General features: G+C 46.9%; 2 protein-coding genes across 3 annotated transcripts in view; one reads left to right on the forward strand and one right to left on the reverse strand.

Annotated features, from left to right (window-relative positions):
* Nucleotides 1-17875, reverse strand: part of LOC135575139 (oxysterol-binding protein-related protein 3-like) — a 379659-nt gene that overhangs the window by 154936 nt on the left and 206848 nt on the right. The gene's annotated exons all lie outside the window — the stretch shown is intronic.
* The window catches only part of LOC115126609 (oxysterol-binding protein-related protein 3-like), an 82774-nt gene that overhangs the window by 2772 nt on the left and 62127 nt on the right, over nt 1-17875 (forward strand). For both annotated transcript variants that reach the window (XM_065027451.1, XM_065027452.1), the window contains exons 2-4: nt 1259-1375; nt 7274-7327; nt 15306-15419. In XM_065027451.1, the coding sequence (XP_064883523.1) occupies nt 1259-1375; nt 7274-7327; nt 15306-15419 (285 nt within the window). The remainder of the gene's footprint in view (nt 1-1258; nt 1376-7273; nt 7328-15305; nt 15420-17875) is intronic.

Here is a 17875-nt window from a genome sequence, read left to right on the forward strand (position 1 = left end):
CTCGCTCTCTCTCTCTCTCTCTCTCCCTGTCTCATCTCTCTCTTTCTCTCTCGCTCTCTCATCTCTCTCTCTCTCTCCCTCTCTCATCTCTCTCTCTCTCTCGCTGTCTCATCTCTCTCTCTCTCTGGCTCTCTCTTCCTCATCTCTCTCTCTCTTACAGAGGTCACCACCCCCTCCTGACATTCTGACTGGTCTCTGTGGGAAACGGAACAGTCTGTTTATAAAACACTATTGTTTACTGGCTAGTCAGTTTATACTTGGGCTTTGTCCCAAATGGCATCCTATTTCCTAGTAGTGTACTAGATTTGACCAGATACCTATGGGCCCTGGTGAAAAGTAGTGCATATAGGGAATAGGATGCCATTTGGGACACAGACATTATATAAAAATAATTATCTAACCTTGTTGTGTTTACAGGACAGTTGGTAGATTGTAGAGGGGCTGTGTGTAACCTTGTTGTGTGTTTACAGGACAGTTGGTAGATTGTAGAGGGGCTGTGTGTAACCTTGTTGTGTTTACAGGACAGTTGGTAGATTGTAGAGGGGCTGTGTGTAACCTTGTTGTGTTTACAGGACAGTTGGTAGATTGTAGAGGGGCTGTGTGTAACCTTGTTGTGTCTACAGGACAGTTGGTAGATTGTAGAGGGGCTGTGTGTAACCTTGTTGTGTTTACAGGACAGTTGGGAGATTGTAGAGGGGCTGTGTGTAACCTTGTTGTGTGCCTACAGGATTGTGTGTTTACAGGACAGTTGGGAGATTGTAGAGGGGCTGGGCTTGTTATGTGTTTGCAGGACAGCTGGGAGATTGTAGAGGGGCTGTGTGTAACCTTGTTATGTGTTTACAGGACAGTTGGTAGATTGTAGAGGGGCTGTGTGTAACCTTGTTGTGTTTACAGGACAGTTGGTAGATTGTAGAGGGGCTGTGTGTAACCTTGTTATGTGTTTGCAGGACAGCTGGGAGATTGTAGAGGGGCTGTGTGTAACCTTGTTGTGTTTACAGGACAGTTGGTAGATTGTAGAGGGGCTGTGTGTAACCTTGTTGTGTCTACAGGACAGTTGGTAGATTGTAGAGGGGCTGTGTGTAAACAGGACAGTTGGGAGATTGTAGAGGGGCTGTTGTGTAACCTTGTTGTGTCTACAGGACAGTTGGGAGATTGTAGAGGGGCTGTGTGTAAACAGGACAGTTGGGAGATTTGCTTGTGTCTACGGGACAGTTGGGAGATTGTAGAGGGGCTGTGTGTAACCTTGTTGTGTCTACAGGACAGTTGGGAGATTGTAGAGGGGCTGCGTGGAGGACACAGTAGTGTCCAGGAGCCCCAGAAGCAGGATGGATACATGCTGAAGAGGAGGAAGTGGCCGATGAAGGGATGGCACAAGGTAGGCTTCTCACCACACACACACACACACACACACACACACACACACACACACACACACACACACACACACACTGTCTGATACAGGGTAGTCATCTCACCTCTGATACAGGGTAGTCACCTCACCTCTGATACAGGGTAGTCATCTCACCTCTGATACAGGGTAGTCATCTCACCTCTGATACAGGGTAGTCACCTCACCTCTGATACAGGGTAGTCATCTCACCTCTTATACAGGGTAGTCATCTCACCTCTGATACAGGGTAGTCATCTCACTTCTGATACAGGGTAGTCACCTCACCTCTGATACAGGGTAGTCATCTCACCTCTGATACAGGGTAGTCATCTCACCTCTGATACAGGGTAGTCACCTCACCTCTGATACAGGGTAGTCATCTCACCTCTGATACAGGGTAGTCATCTCACCTCTGATACAGGGTAGTCATCTCACCTCTGATACAGGGTAGTCATCTCACCTCTGATACAGGGTAGTCATCTCACCTCTGATACAGGGTAGTCATCTCACCTCTGATACAGGGTAGTCATCTCACCTCTGATACAGGGTAGTCATCTCACCTCTGATACAGGGTAGTCATCACCTCACAGGGTAGTCATCTCACCTGATACAGGGTAGTCATCTCACCTCTGATACAGGGTAGTCATCTCACCTCTGATACATCTCACCTCTACAGGGAGTCACACCTCTGATACAGGGTAGTCATCTCACCTCTGATACAGGGTAGTCATCTCACCTCTGATACAGGGTAGTCATCTCACCTCTGATACAGGGTAGTCATCTCACCTCTGATACAGGGTAGTCACCTCACCTCTGATACAGGGTAGTCACCTCACCTCTGATACAGGGTAGTCATCTCACCTCTGATACAGGGTAGTCATCTCACCTCTGATACAGGGTAGTCACCTCACCTCTGGTACAGGGTAGTCATCTCACCTCTGATACAGGGTAGCCATCTCACCTCTGATACAGGGTAGTCATCTCACCTCTGATACAGGGTAGTCATCTCACCTCTGATACAGGGTAGTCACCTCACCTCTGATACAGGGTAGTCATCTCACCTCTGATACAGGGTAGTCATCTCACCAAACAGCAGCACCCGGGGAAGGGGACTAACTTGTGGGAAATATTCCAGATAAACAGTGGTGTCAGAGAATGTGATCAATATCAGTCCCTTCCCCAACCCACATCATTTCCCAGCCTTGTGTCCCCCCCATGACATCACTCCTTTGTGTTGTTAGCCAATTGAATCACCTGATGAATGACATCCCCCTCCCCTTGCAGTAGCCACATGTCCCAGGCGTCAATTTCTTTCACTACACCCCTGTCTCTCGCTCCCTCTCTCCCTCTCCCTCACTCTCTCTCTCTCTCTCTCTCTCTCTCTCTCTCTCTCTGTCTCTCTCTCTCTCTCTCCCTCTCTCTCTCTCTCTCTCTCTCTCTCTCTCTCTCTCTCTCCCTCCCTCTCTCTCTCTCTCTCTCTCTCCCTCTCCCTCCCTCTCTCCCTCTGTCTCTCTCTCTCTCTCTCTCTCTCTCTCTCTCTCTCTCTCTCTCTCTCTCTCTCTCTCTCTCCTCCCTCCCTCTCTCCCTCTCCCTCTGTCTCTCTGTCTCTCTCTCTCCCTCTCTCTCTCTCTCTGTCTCTCTCTCCCTATGTCTCTCTCTCTCTCTCTCTCTCTCTCTCTCTCTCTGTCTCTCTCTCTCTCTCTGTCTCTCTCTCTCTCTCCCTCTCTGTCTCTCTCTCTCTCTCTCTCTCTCCCTCCCTCTCTCCTTCTCCCTCTGTCTCTCTCTGTCTCTCTCTCTGTCTCTCTCTCTCTCTCCCTCTCCCTCCCTCTCTCTCTCCCTCTCCCTCTCCCTCTCCCTCTCTCTCTCTCTCTCTCTCTCTCTCTCTGTCTCTCTTTCTCTCTCTGTCTCTCTCTCTCTCTCTTCCTCTCCCTCCCTCTCTCTCTCTCCCTCTCCCTCCCTCTCTCCCTCTGTCTCTCTCTCTGTCTCTGTCTCTCTCTCTCTCTCTCTCTCTCTCTCTCTCTCTCTCTCTCTCTCTGTCTCTCTAAAAGGTTAGCTCTTTAAATGAGATGATATTGCTCCATTAGCTGATGGCCTGCTGCCTGTAGTATCTATGCTACATCTGCGTCCCAAATGCCCCCCAGGGCTCTGTTCAAGGTTGTAGGGAATGGGGTATAATTTGGGGAGCATCCTACATCGGCTCCCAGACACCAGGAGTATAGAGATGGATACATATGATCTCAGTAGAGATGGATACAGATGATCTCAGTAGAGATGGATACAGATGACCTCAGTAGAGATGGATACAGATGACCTCAGTAGAGATGGATACAGATGATCTAAGTAGAGATGGATACAGATGACCTCAGTAGAGATGGATACAGATGATCTAAGTAGAGATGGATACAGATGACCTCAGTAGAGATGGATACAGATGAGCTCAGTAGAGATGGATACAGATGAGCTCAGTAGAGATGGATACAGATGACCTCAGTAGAGATGGATACAGATGACCTCAGTAGAGATGGATACAGATGACCTCAGTAGAGATGGATACAGATGAGCTCAGTAGAGATGGATACAGATGAGCTCAGTAGAGATGGATACAGATGATCTAAGTAGAGATGGATACAGATAACCTCAGTAGAGATGGATACAGATGATCTAAGTAGAGATGGATACAGATGAGCTCAGTAGAGATGGATACAGATGACCTCAGTAGAGATGGATACAGATGACCTCAGTAGAGATGGATACAGATGACCTCAGTAGAGATGGATACAGATGAGCTCAGTAGAGATGGATACATATGATCTCAGTAGAGATGGATACAGATGATCTCAGTAGAGATGGATACAGATAACCTCAGTAGAGATGGATACAGACATTTACATTTACATTTAAGTCATTTAGCAGACGCTCTTATCCAGAGCGACTTACAAATTGGTGCATTCACCTTATGACATCCAGTGGAACAGTAGTGCATCTAAATCTTTTAAGGGGGAGGGGGGGTGAGAGGGATTACTTTATCCTATCCTAGGTATTCATTAAAGAGGTGTGGTTTCAGGTGTCTCCGGAAGGTGGTGATTGACTCCGCTGTCCTGGCGTCGTGAGGGAGTTTGTTCCACCATTGGGGGGCCAGAGCAGCGAACAGTTTTGACTGGGCTGAGCGGGAACTGTACATCCTCAGTGGTAGGGAGGCGAGCAGGCCAGAGGTGGATGAACGCAGTGCCCTTGTTTGGGTGTAGGGCCTGATCAGAGCCTGGAGGTACTGAGGTGCCGTTCCCCTCACAGCTCCGTAGGCAAGCACCATGGTCTTGTAGCGGATGCGAGCTTCAACTGGAAGCCAGTGGAGGGAGCGGAGGAGCGGGGTGACGTGAGAGAACTTGGGAAGGTTGAACACCAGACGGGCTGCGGCGTTCTGGATGAGTTGTAGGGGTTTAATGGCACAGGCAGGGAGCCCAGCCAACAGCGAGTTGCAGTAATCCAGACGGGAGATGACAAGTGCCTGGATTAGGACCTGCGCCGCTTCCTGTGTGAGGCAGGGTCGTACTCTGCGGATGTTGTAGAGCATGAACCTACAGGAACGGGCCACCGCCTTGATGTTAGTTGAGAACGACAGGGTGTTGTCCAGGATCACGCCAAGGTTCTTAGCGCTCTGGGAGGAGGACACAATGGAGTTGTCAACCGTGATGGCGAGATCATGGAACGGGCAGACCTTCCCCGGGAGGAAGAGCAGCTCCGTCTTGCCGAGGTTCAGCTTGAGGTGGTGATCCGTCATCCACACTGATATGTCTGCCAGACATGCAGAGATGCGATTCGCCACCTGGTCATCAGAAGGGGGAAAGGAGAAGATTAATTGTGTGTCGTCTGCATAGCAATGATAGGAGAGACCATGTGAGGTTATGACAGAGCCAAGTGACTTGGTGTATAGCGAGAATAGGAGAGGGCCTAGAACAGAGCCCTGGGGGACACCAGTGGTGAGAGCACGTGGTGTGGAGACGGATTCTCGCCACGCCACCTGGTAGGAGCGACCTGTCAGGTAGGACGCAATCCAAGCGTGGGCCGCGCCGGAGATGCCCAACTCGGAGAGGGTGGAGAGGGGGATCTGATGGTTCACAGTATCGAAGGCAGCCGATAGGTCTAGAAGGATGAGAGCAGAGGAGAGAGAGTTAGCTTTAGCAGTGCGGAGCGCCTCCATGATACAGAGAAGAGCAGTCTCAGTTGAATGACTAGTCTTGAAACCTGACTGATTTGGATCAAGAAGGTCATTCTGAGAGAGATAGCGGGAGAGCTGGCCAAGGACGGCACGTTCAAGAGTTTTGGAGAGAAAAGAAAGAAGGGATACTGGTCTGTAGTTGTTGACATCGGAGGGATCGAGTGTAGGTTTTTTCAGAAGGGGTGCAACTCTCGCTCTCTTGAAGACGGAAGGGACGTAGCCAGCGGTCAGGGATGAGTTGATGAGCGAGGTGAGGTAAGGGAGAAGGTCTCCGGAAATGGTCTGGAGAAGAGAGGAGGGGATAGGGTCAAGCGGGCAGGTTGTTGGGCGGCCGGCCGTCACAAGACGCGAGATTTCATCTGGAGAGAGAGGGGAGAAAGAGGTCAGAGCACAGGGTAGGGCAGTGTGAGCAGAACCAGCGGTGTCGTTTGACTTAGCAAACGAGGATCGGATGTCGTCGACCTTCTTTTCAAAATGGTTGACGAAGTCATCTGCAGAGAGGGAGGAGGGGGGGGAGGGGGAGGAGGATTCAGGAGGGAGGAGAAGGTTGCAAAGAGCTTCCTAGGGTTAGAGGCAGATGCTTGGAATTTAGAGTGGTAGAAAGTGGCTTTAGCAGCAGAGAGAGAAGAGGAAAATGTAGAGAGGAGGGAGTGAAAGGATGTCAGGTCCGCAGGGAGGCGAGTTTTCCTCCATTTCCGCTCGGCTGCCCGGAGCCCTCAGTAGAGATGGATACAGATGACCTCAGTAGAGATGGATACAGATGACCTCAGTAGAGATGGATACAGATGACCTCAGTAGAGATGGATACAGATGATCTCAGTAGAGATGGATACAGATGACCTCAGTAGAGATGGATACAGATGATCTAAGTAGAGATGGATACAGATGACCTCAGTAGAGATGGATACAGATGATCTCAGTAGAGCTGGATACAGATGATCTCAGTAGAAAAACAAAAAGGTTTATTCTGTCCCATTTTGGTTCCATGAACTATTTTGTGGTCCATACCGTCTGTGGAAAGGGTTCTTCTACATGGATCTCAAAAGGGTTCTTCCTGAACCCAAAAGTGTTATTCAAAAGGTTTTCCTATGGGGACAGCCAAATAACAATTTTACTGTAGATTGTAGATTGTTCTTTTTTCTAAGAGTGGACATGTGTACAGAAAGGACTGACCTAAGTAAAGATGTATACATACACTGACATAAGGACTTAAAGCTTCTGAAACGCTTTTCATTATCGTATCAACAGTCCCATTTTAATGATATACGAGATGTTCATGGCACCAGGCCGGTTTTCATAAACACAGAGTGTTCGTCCCAAATAAACACCCTTTTTCCTAGTGCACTACATTTTTGACCAGAGTCTTATGGCCAAGCACTGACCAAAACTAGTACACTGTAAAGGAGGGAGGGGGAGAGAGAGAGAGAGGGAGGTGGAGAGAGAGACAGAGAGAGGGATGGAGAGAGAGAGAAATGTCTGAGAGTACAGATATTAATAAATGTATTAACTACACAGAGAGGGTGAATCCATCAGGCTCCTCACAGAGAGGTTGAACCACTGCCCAGAGGATGACTTGTGTGTTTCTCATCCCTCTCTTGTCTTCTCTCTCTCTCCCTTTCTCTCTATCTCTTAATCTCTATCTCTTGTTTTTCTCTTATCTTCTACAGAGATACTTCTACTTGGACAAGGGCATCCTGAAGTATGCCAAGTGTGGTGCTGACGTGAGTACAAAGATCTGCTGCCCCTCTGTCCCCATTCTGTCTGCTAGGACACTCATCAATCACACACAGCTATCACAGAAAGCACATCAGACTGACTTTCTCTCCTACAGCATCTGAAATACATGTTTTTTTGGGGGACCAATTGTTTATTGATTTTTAAAAAGGAACATTTAAAAAAAATGTAAACACATTAGAAAAAGGGTGGAGGCAACCAGTAATGTTATAGTACAAACTAAAGACAACTAGAGTATGTGAGAAAGGATGTTACGGTAAGATCTCAGGTTCTGAGATACTGCTGGGGCTGGGTTGTCAGGTTCTGATATACTGCTGGGACTGGGTTGTCAGGTCCTGAGATACTGCTGGGGCTGGGTTGTGAGGTTCTGAGATACTGCTGGGGCTGGGTTGTCAGGTTCTGATATACTGCTGGGACTGGGTTGTCAGGTCCTGAGATACTGCTGGGGCTGGGTTGTCAGGTTCTGAGATACTGCTGGGGTTGGGTTGTCAGGTTCTGAGATACTGCTGGGGCTGGGTTGTCAGGTTCTGATATACTGCTGGGACTAGGTTGTCAGGTTCTGATATACTGCTGGGACTGGGTTGTCAGGTTCTGAGATACTGCTGGGGCTGGGTTGTCAGGTTCTGATATACTGCTGGGACTGGGTTGTCAGGTTCTGATATACTGCTGGGACTAGGTTGTCAGGTTCTGATATACTGCTGGGACTGGGTTGTCAGGTTCTGATATACTGCTGGGGCTGGGTTGTCAGGTTCTGATATACTGCTGGGACTGGGTTGTCAGGTTCTGATATACTGCTGGGACTGGGTTGTCAGGTTCTGATATACTGCTGGGACTAGGTTGTCAGGTCCTGAGATACTGCTGGGACTGGGTTGTCAGGTTCTGATATACTGCTGGGACTGGGTTGTCAGGTTCTGAGATACTGCTGAGACTGGGTTGTCAGGTTCTGAGATACTGCTGGGGCTGGGTTGTCAGGTCCTGAAATTGAGATACTGCTGGGGCTGGGTTGTCAGGTTCTGATATACTGCTGGGGCTGGGTTGTCAGGTTCTGATATACTGCTGGGACTGGGTTGTCAGGTTCTGATATACTGCTGGGGCTGGGTTGTCAGGTTCTGATATACTGCTGGGGCTGGGTTGTCAGGTTCTGAGATACTGCTGGGACTGGGTTGTCAGGTTCTGAGATACTGCTGGGGCTTGGTTGTCAGGTTCTGATATACTGCTGGGGCTGGGTTGTCAGGATCTGAGATACTGCTGGGACTGGGTTGTCAGGTTCTGAGATACTGCTGGGGCTGGGTTGTCAGGTTCTGATATACTGCTGGGACTAGGTTGTCAGGTTCTGATATACTGCTGAGACTGGGTTGTCAGGTTCTGATATACTGCTGGGACTGGGTTGTCAGGTTCTGAGATACTGCTGGGGCTGGGTTGTCAGGTCCTGAGATACTGCTGGGGCTGGGTTGTCAGGTTCTGATATACTGCTGTGACTGGGTTGTCAGGTTCTGAGATACTTCTGGGACTGGGTTGTCATGTTCTGATATACTGCTGGGGCTGGGTTGTCAGGTTCTGAGATACAGCTGGGGCTGGGTTGTCAGGTTCTGATATACTGCTGGGACTGGGTTGTCAGGTCCTGATATACTGCTGGGACTGGGTTGTCAGGTTCTGAGATACTGCTAGGGCTGGGTTGTCAGGTTATGATATACTGCTGGGACTGGGTTGTTAGGTTCTGATATACTGCTGGGACTGGGTTGTCAGGTTCTAAGATACTGCTGGGGCTGGGTTGTCAGGTTCTGAGATACTGCTGGGACTGGGTTGTCAGGTTCTGATATACTGCTGGGACTAGGTTGTCAAGTCCTGAGATACTGCTGGGACTGGGTTGTCAGGTTATGATATACTGCTGGGACTGGGTTGTTAGGTTCTGATATACTGCTGGGACTGGGTTGTCAGGTTCTAAGATACTGCTGGGGCTGGGTTGTCAGGTTCTGATATACTGCTGGGGCTGGGTTGTCCGGTTCTGAGATACTGCTGGGACTGGGTTGTCAGGTTCTGATATACTGCTGGGACTGGGTTGTCAGGTTCTGATATACTGCTGGGACTGGGTTGTCAGGTTCTGATATACTGCTGGGGCTGGGTTGTCAGGTTCTGATATACTGCTGGGGCTGGGTTGTCAGGTTCTGAGATACTGCTGGGACTGGGTTGTCAGGTTCTGAGATACTGCTGGGGCTTGGTTGTCAGGTTCTGATATACTGCTGGGGCTGGGTTGTCAGGATCTGAGATACTGCTGGGACTGGGTTGTCAGGTTCTGAGATACTGCTGGGGCTGGGTTGTCAGGTTCTGATACACTGCTGGGACTAGGTTGTCAGGTTCTGATATACTGCTGGGACTGGGTTGTTAGGTTCTGATATACTGCTGGGACTGGGTTGTCAGGTTCTGAGATACTGCTGGGGCTGGGTTGTCAGGTCCTGAGATACTGCTGGGGCTGGGTTGTCAGGTTCTGATATACTGCTGTGACTGGGTTGTCAGGTTCTGAGATACTTCTGGGACTGGGTTGTCATGTTCTGATATACTGCTGGGGCTGGGTTGTCAGGTTCTGAGATACTGCTGGGGCTGGGTTGTCAGGTTCTGATATACTGCTGGGACTGGGTTGTCAGGTCCTGATATACTGCTGGGACTGGGTTGTCAGGTTCTGAGATACTGCTAGGGCTGGGTTGTCAGGTTCTGATATCTGCTGGGACTGGGTTGAGGTTCTGATATACTGCTGGGACTCAGAAGGTTGTCAGGTTCTAAGATACTGCTGGGGCTGGGTTGTCAGGTTCTGATATACTGCTGGGGCTGGGTTGTCGGTTCTGAGATACTGCTGGGACTGGGTTGTCAGGTTCTGATATACTGCTGGGACTGGGTTGTCAGGTTCTGATATACTGCTGGACTGGGTTGTCAGGTCCTGATACTGCTGGGGCTGGGTTGTCCGGTTCTGATATACTGCTGGGACTGGGTTGTCAGGTTCTGATATACTGCTGGGACAGGTCTGACTGCTGGGGCTGGGTTGTCCGGTTCTGAGATACTGCTGGGGCTGGGTTTGTCAGGTTCTGATATACTGCTGGGACTGGGTTGTCAGGTCCTGATAACTGCTGGGACTGGGTTGTCAGGGTCTGAGATACTGCTAGGGCTGGGTTGTCAGGTTCTGATATACTGCTGGGACTGGGTTGTTAGGTTCTGATATACTGCTGGGACTGGGTTGTCAGGTTCTAAGATACTGCTGGGGCTGGGTTGTCAGGTTCTGATATACTGCTGGGGCTGGGTTGTCGGTTCTGAGATACTGCTGGGACTGGGTTGTGGGTTCTGATATACTGCTGGGACTGGGTTGTCAGGTTCTGATATACTGCTGGGACTGGGTTGTCAGGTTCTGATATACTGCTGGGACTGTTGTCAGGTTCTGAGATACTGCTAGGGCTGGGTTGTCAGGCTGATATATCTGGGAACCTGACAACCAGTCCCAGCAGTATCTCAGAACCTGACAACCCAGTCCCAGCAGTATATCAGAACCTGACAACCCAGTCCCAGCAGTATATCAGAACCTGACAACCCAGCCCCAGCAGTATCTCAGAACCTGACAACCCAGCCCCAGCAGTATATCAGAACCTGACAACCCAGCCCCAGCAGTATCTCAGAACCTGACAACCCAGTCCCAGCAGTATATCAGAACATGACAACCCAGTCCCAGCAGTATATCAGAACCTGACAACCCAGTCCCCAGATCTCAGAACCGGACAACCCAGCCCCAGCAGTATATCAGAAGCAGTATCTTAGAACCTGACAACCCAGTCCCAGCAGTATATCAGAACCCAACAACCCAGTCCCAGCAGACCTGACAACCCAGCCCCAGCAGTATCTCAGAACCTGACAACCCAGTCCCAGCAGTATATCAGAACCTGACCCAGTCCCACAGTATATCAGAAGACAACCCAGCCCCAGCTGTATATCAGAACCTGACAACCCAGCCCCCCAGTCCCAGAAGTATCTCAGAACCTGACAACCCAGTCACAGCATCAGAACCTGACAAAGCCCCAGCCAGTCCCAGCAGTATCTCAGAATAGTCAGAACCTGACAACCCAGTCTCAGCAGTATATCAGAACCTGACAACCTAGCCCCAGCAGTATATCAGAACCTGACAACCAAGCCCCAGCAGTATCTCAGAACCTGACAACCCAGTCCCAGCAGTATCTCAGAACCTGACAACCCAGCCCCAGCAGTATATCAGAACCTGACAACCCAGCCCCAGCAGTATATCAGAACCTGACAACCCAGTCCCAGCAGTATATCAGAACCTGACAACCCAGCCCCAGCAGTATATCAGAACCTGACAACCCAGCCCCAGCAGTATCTCAATCTCAGGACCTGACAACCCAGCCCCAGCAGTATCTCAGAACCTGACAACCCAGTCTCAGCAGTATCTCAGAACCTGACAACCCAGTCCCAGCAGTATATCAGAACCTGACAACCCAGTCCCAGCAGTATCTCAGGACCTGACAACCTAGTCCCAGCAGTATATCAGAACCTGACAACCCAGTCCCAGCAGTATATCAGAACCTGACAACCCAGTCCCAGCAGTATATCAGAACCTGACAACCCAGCCCCAGCAGTATATCAGAACCTGACAACCCAGTCCCAGCAGTATATCAGAACCTGACAACCTAGTCCCAGCAGTATATCAGAACCTGACAACCCAGTCCCAGCAGTATATCAGAACCTGACAACCCAGCCCCAGCAGTATCTCAGAACCTGACAACCCAGTCCCAGCAGTATATCAGAACCTGACAACCTAGTCCCAGCAGTATATCAGAACCTGACAACCCAGCCCCAGCAGTATCTCAGAACCTGACAACCCAACCCCAGCAGTATCTCAGAACCTGACAACCCAGCCCCAGCAGTATCTCAGGACCTGACAACCCAGTCCCAGGGGAAGTTACACGGCTGTATTGACATGGTTATTAATGTTCCTGTCTTTCAGATTGAGAAGTTACACGGCTGTGTTGACATGGTTATTAATGTTCCTGTCTTTCAGATTGAGAAGTTACACGGCTGTATTGACATGGTTATTAATGTTCCTGTCTTTCAGATTGAGAAGTTACACGGCTGTATTGACATGGTTATTAATGTTCCTGTCTTTCAGATTGAGAAGTTACATGGCTGTATTGACATGGTTATTAATGTTCCTGTCTTTCAGATTGAGAAGTTACACGGCTGTGTTGACATGGTTATTAATGTTCCTGTCTTTCAGATTGAGAAGTTACACGGCTGTATTGACATGGTTATTAATTTTCCTGTCTTTCAGATTGAGAAGTTACACGGCTGTATTGACATGGTTATTAATGTTCCTGTCTTTCAGATTGAGAAGTTACACGGCTGTATTGACATGGTTATTAATGTTCCTGTCTTTCAGATTGAGAAGGGGAAGTTACACGGCTGTATTGACATGGTTATTAATGTTCCTGTCTTTCAGATTGACAAGTTACACGGCTGTATTGACATGGTTATTAATGTTCCTGTCTTTCAGATTGAGAAGTTACACGGCTGTATTGACATGGTTATTAATGTTCCTGTCTTTCAGATTGAGAAGTTACACGGCTGTGTTGACATGGTTATTAATGTTCCTGTCGTTCAGATTGAGAAATTACACGGCTGTGTTGACATGGTTATTAATGTTCCTGTCTTTCAGATTGAGAAATTACACGGCTGTATTGACATGGTTATTAATGTTCCTGTCTTTCAGATTGAGAAATTACACGGCTGTATTGACATGGTTATTAATGTTCCTGTCTTTCAGATTGAGAAGGGGAAGTTACACGGCTGTATTGACATGGTTATTAATGTTCCTGTCTTTCAGATTGAGAAGTTACACGGCTGTATTGACATGGTTATTAATGTTCCTGTCTTTCAGATTGAGAAGGGGAAGTTACACGGCTGTATTGACATGGTTATTAATGTTCCTGTCTTTCAGATTGAGAAATTACACGGCTGTATTGACATGGTTATTAATGTTCCTGTCTTTCAGATTGAGAAGGGGAAGTTACACGGCTGTATTGACATGGTTATTAATGTTCCTGTCTTTCAGATTGAGAAGTTACACGGCTGTATTGACATGGTTATTAATGTTCCTGTCTTTCAGATTGACAAGTTACACGGCTGTATTGACATGGTTATTAATGTTCCTGTCTTTCAGATTGAGAAGTTACACGGCTGTGTTGACATGGTTATTAATGTTCCTGTCTTTCAGATTGAGAAGTTACACGGCTGTGTTGACATGGTTATTAATGTTCCTGTCTTTCAGATTGAGAAGGGGAAGTTACACGGCTGTATTGACATGTTATTAATGTTTATTAATGTGACATGGTTATTAATGTTCCTGTCTTTCAGATTGAGAAGTTACACGGCTGTATTGACATGGTTATTAATGTTCCTGTCTTTCAGATTGAGAAATTACACGGCTGTATTGACATGGTTATTAATGTTCCTGTCTTTCAGATTGAGAAGGGGAAGTTACACGGCTGTATTGACATGGTTATTAATGTTCCTGTCTTTCAGATTGAGAAGTTACACGGCTGTATTGACATGGTTATTAATGTTCCTGTCTTTCAGATTGACAAGTTACACGGCTGTATTGACATGGTTATTAATGTTCCTGTCTTTCAGATTGAGAAGTTACACGGCTGTATTGACATGGTTATTAATGTTCCTGTCTTTCAGATTGAGAAGTTACACGGCTGTATTGACATGGTTATTAATGTTCCTGTCTTTCAGATTGACAAGTTACACGGCTGTATTGACATGGTTATTAATGTTCCTGTCTTTCAGATTGAGAAGTTACACGGCTGTATTGACATGGTTATTAATGTTCCTGTCTTTCAGATTGAGAAGTTACACGGCTGTATTGACATGGTTATTAATGTTCCTGTCTTTCAGATTGAGAAGTTACACGGCTGTATTGACATGGTTATTAATGTTCCTGTCTTTCAGATTGAGAAGGGGAAGTTACACGGCTGTATTGACATGGTTATTAATGTTCCTGTCTTTCAGATTGAGAAGGGGAAGTTACACGGCTGTGTTGACATGGTTATTAATGTTCCTGTCTTTCAGATTGAGAAGTTACACGGCTGTGTTGACATGGTTATTAATGTTCCTGTCTTTCAGATTGAGAAGTTACACGGCTGTATTGACATGGTTATTAATGTTCCTGTCTTTCAGATTGAGAAGTTACACGGCTGTGTTGACATGGTTATTAATGTTCCTGTCTTTCAGATTGAGAAGTTACACGGCTGTGTTGACATGGTTATTAATGTTCCTGTCTTTCAGATTGAGAAGTTACACGGCTGTGTTGTCATGGTTATTAATGTTCCTGTCTTTCAGATTGAGAAGGGGAAGTTACACGGCTGTATTGACATGGTTATTAATGTTCCTGTCTTTCAGATTGAGAAGGGGAAGTTACACGGCTGTGTTGACATGGTTATTAATGTTCCTGTCTTTCAGATTGAGAAGGGGAAGTTACACGGCTGTATTGACATGGTTATTAATGTTCCTGTCTTTCAGATTGAGAAGTTACACGGCTGTATTGACATGGTTATTAATGTTCCTGTCTTTCAGATTGAGAAGGAGAAGTTACATGGCTGTATTGACATGGTTATTAATGTTCCTGTCTTTCAGATTGAGAAGGGGAAGTTACACGGCTGTGTTGACATGGTTATTAATGTTCCTGTCTTTCAGATTGAGAAGTTACACGGCTGTATTGACATGGTTATTAATGTTCCTGTCTTTCAGATTGAGAAGTTACACGGCTGTATTGACATGGTTATTAATGTTCCTGTCTTTCAGATTGAGAAGTTACACGGCTGTATTGACATGGTTATTAATGTTCCTGTCTTTCAGATTGAGAAGTTACACGGCTGTGTTGACATGGTTATTAATGTTCCTGTCTTTCAGATTGAGAAGGGGAAGTTACACGGCTGTATTGACGTGGGTCTCTCTGTTATGGCCATTAAGAAGTCAGCCCAGTGCATTGATCTGGATGCAGAAGAAAACATCTATCACCTGAAGGTATATGACTGACTGATGGAGTCATGAACTGCAGACAGCAGCCCCCTGCAGCTCCCAGGTTGTGCTGTGGGGTTCAGAGGACTAACAACACAGGTTATTCAGAATAGTCTAGTTTCCACTCCAGGGCCCGTATGTATCAAGCTTCTCAGAGTGCTGATCTAGGATCAGTTTTGCTTTCCAATCATAGTGAATAAAATGACATGTACAAGATCAGGACTCCTACTCTGAGAATACTGACCCTAGAAGACCCTTGACTAACCTAAACTAACAATAGAGCAGGAAAGATGTCTACTACAGTACTTTACCTTAGTGGGTTTTTCATCCCCTTGAGAATCCTTGTCTGACTGCAGCCCCCCTCTCTCTCTCTCCCTCCCTCTCTCTATTCTCTCCCTCCTCTCTCTATCTCTTTCTCTCCCTCCCTCTCTCTATTCTCTCCCTCCTCTCTATATCTCTCTCTCCCTCCTCTCTCTCCCTCTCTCCCTCCTCTCTCTCTCCTTCCCTCTCTCTATTCTCTCCCTCCTCTCTCTCTCTCTCTCTCTCTCTCTCTCTCTCTCTCTCTCTCTCTCTCTCTCTCAATTCAATTCAATTCAAGGGCTTTATTGGCATGGGAAACATGTGTTAACATTGCCAAAGCAAGTGAGGTAGACAACATACAAAGTGAATATATAAAGTGAAAAACAACAAAAAATAACAGTAAACATTACACATACAGAAGTTTCAAAACAGTAAAGACATTACAAATGTCATATTATATATATATATACAATGTACAAATAGTTAAAGGACACAAGATAAAATGAATAAGCATAAATATGGGTTGTATTTACAATGGTGTTTGTTCTTCACTGGTTGCCCTTTTCTCGTGGCAACAGGTCACAAATCTTGCTGCTGTGATGGCACACTGTGGAATTTCACCCAAAAGATATGGGAGTTTTTCAAAATTGGATTTGTTTTCGAATTCTTTGTGGATCTGTGTAATCTGGGGAAATATGTCTCTCTAATATGGTCATACATTGGGCAGGAGGTTAGGAAGTGCAGCTCAGTTTCCACCTCATTTTGTGGGCAGTGAGCACATAGCCTGTCTTCTCTTGAGAGCCATGTCTGCCTACGGCGGCCTTTCTCAATAGCAAGGCTATGCTCACTGAGTCTGTACATAGTCAAAGCTTTCCTTAATTTTGGGTCAGTCACAGTGGTCAGGTATTCTGCCGCTGTGTACTCTCTGTGTAGGGCCAAATAGCATTCTAGTTTGCTCTGTTTTTTTGTTAATTCTTTCCAATGTGTTAAGTAATTATCTTTTTGTTTTCTCATGATTTGGTTGGGTCTAATTGTGCTGTTGTCCTGGGGCTCTGTAGGGTGTGTTTGTGTTTGTGAACAGAGCCCCAGGACCAGCTTGCTTAAGGGACTCTTCTCCAGGTTCATCTCTCTGTAGGTGATGGCTTTGTTATGGAAGGTTTGTGAATCGCTTCCTTTTAGGTGGTTGTAGAATTTAACGGCTCTTTTCTGGATTTTGATAATTAGTGGGTATCGGCCTAATTCTGCTCTGCATGCATTATTTGGTGTTTTACGTTGTACACGGAGGATATTTTTGCAGAATTCTGCGTGCAGAGTCTCAATTTGGTGTTTGTCCCATTTTGTGAAGTCTTGGTTGGTGAGCGGACCCCAGACCTCACAACCATAAAGGGCAATGGGCTCTATGACTGATTCAAGTATTTTTAGCCAAATCCTAATTGGTATGTTGAAATTTATGTTTCTTTTGATGGCATAGAATGCCCTTCTTGCCTTGTCTCTCAGATCGTTCACAGCTTTGTGGAAGTTACCTGTGGCGCTGATGTTTAGGCCAAGGTATGTATAGTTTTTTGTGTGCTCTAGGGCAACAGTGTCTAGATGGAATTTGTATTTGTGGTCCTGGTGACTGGACCTTTTTGGAACACCATTATTTTGGTCTTACTGAGATTTACTGTCAGGGCCCAGGTCTGACAGAATCTGTGCATAAGATCTAGGTGCTGCTGTAGGCCCTCCTTGGTTGGTGACAGAAGCACCAGATCATCAGCAAACAGCAGACATTTGACTTCGGATTCTAGCAGGGGGAGGCCGGGTGCTGCAGACTTTTCTAGTGCCCGTGCCAATTCGTTGATATATATGTTGAAGAGGGTGGGGCTTAAGCTGCATCCCTGTCTAACCCCACGACCCTGTGTGAAGAAATGTGTGTGTTTTTGCCAATTTTAACCGCACACTTGTTGTTTGTGTACATGGATTTTATAATGTCGTATGTTTTACCCCCAACACCACTTTCCATCAGTTTGTATAGCAGACCCTCATGCCAGATTGAGTCGAAGGCTTTTTTGAAATCAACAAAGCATGAGAATACTTTGCCTTTGTTTTGGTTTGTTTGGTTGTCAATTAGGGTGTGCAGGGTGAATACATGGTCTGTTGTACGGTAATTTGGTAAAAAGCCA

The sequence above is a fragment of the Oncorhynchus nerka genome, linkage group LG14, assembly GCF_034236695.1.
Source record: "Oncorhynchus nerka isolate Pitt River linkage group LG14, Oner_Uvic_2.0, whole genome shotgun sequence".
Taxonomy (NCBI): Eukaryota; Metazoa; Chordata; class Actinopteri; order Salmoniformes; family Salmonidae; genus Oncorhynchus; species Oncorhynchus nerka.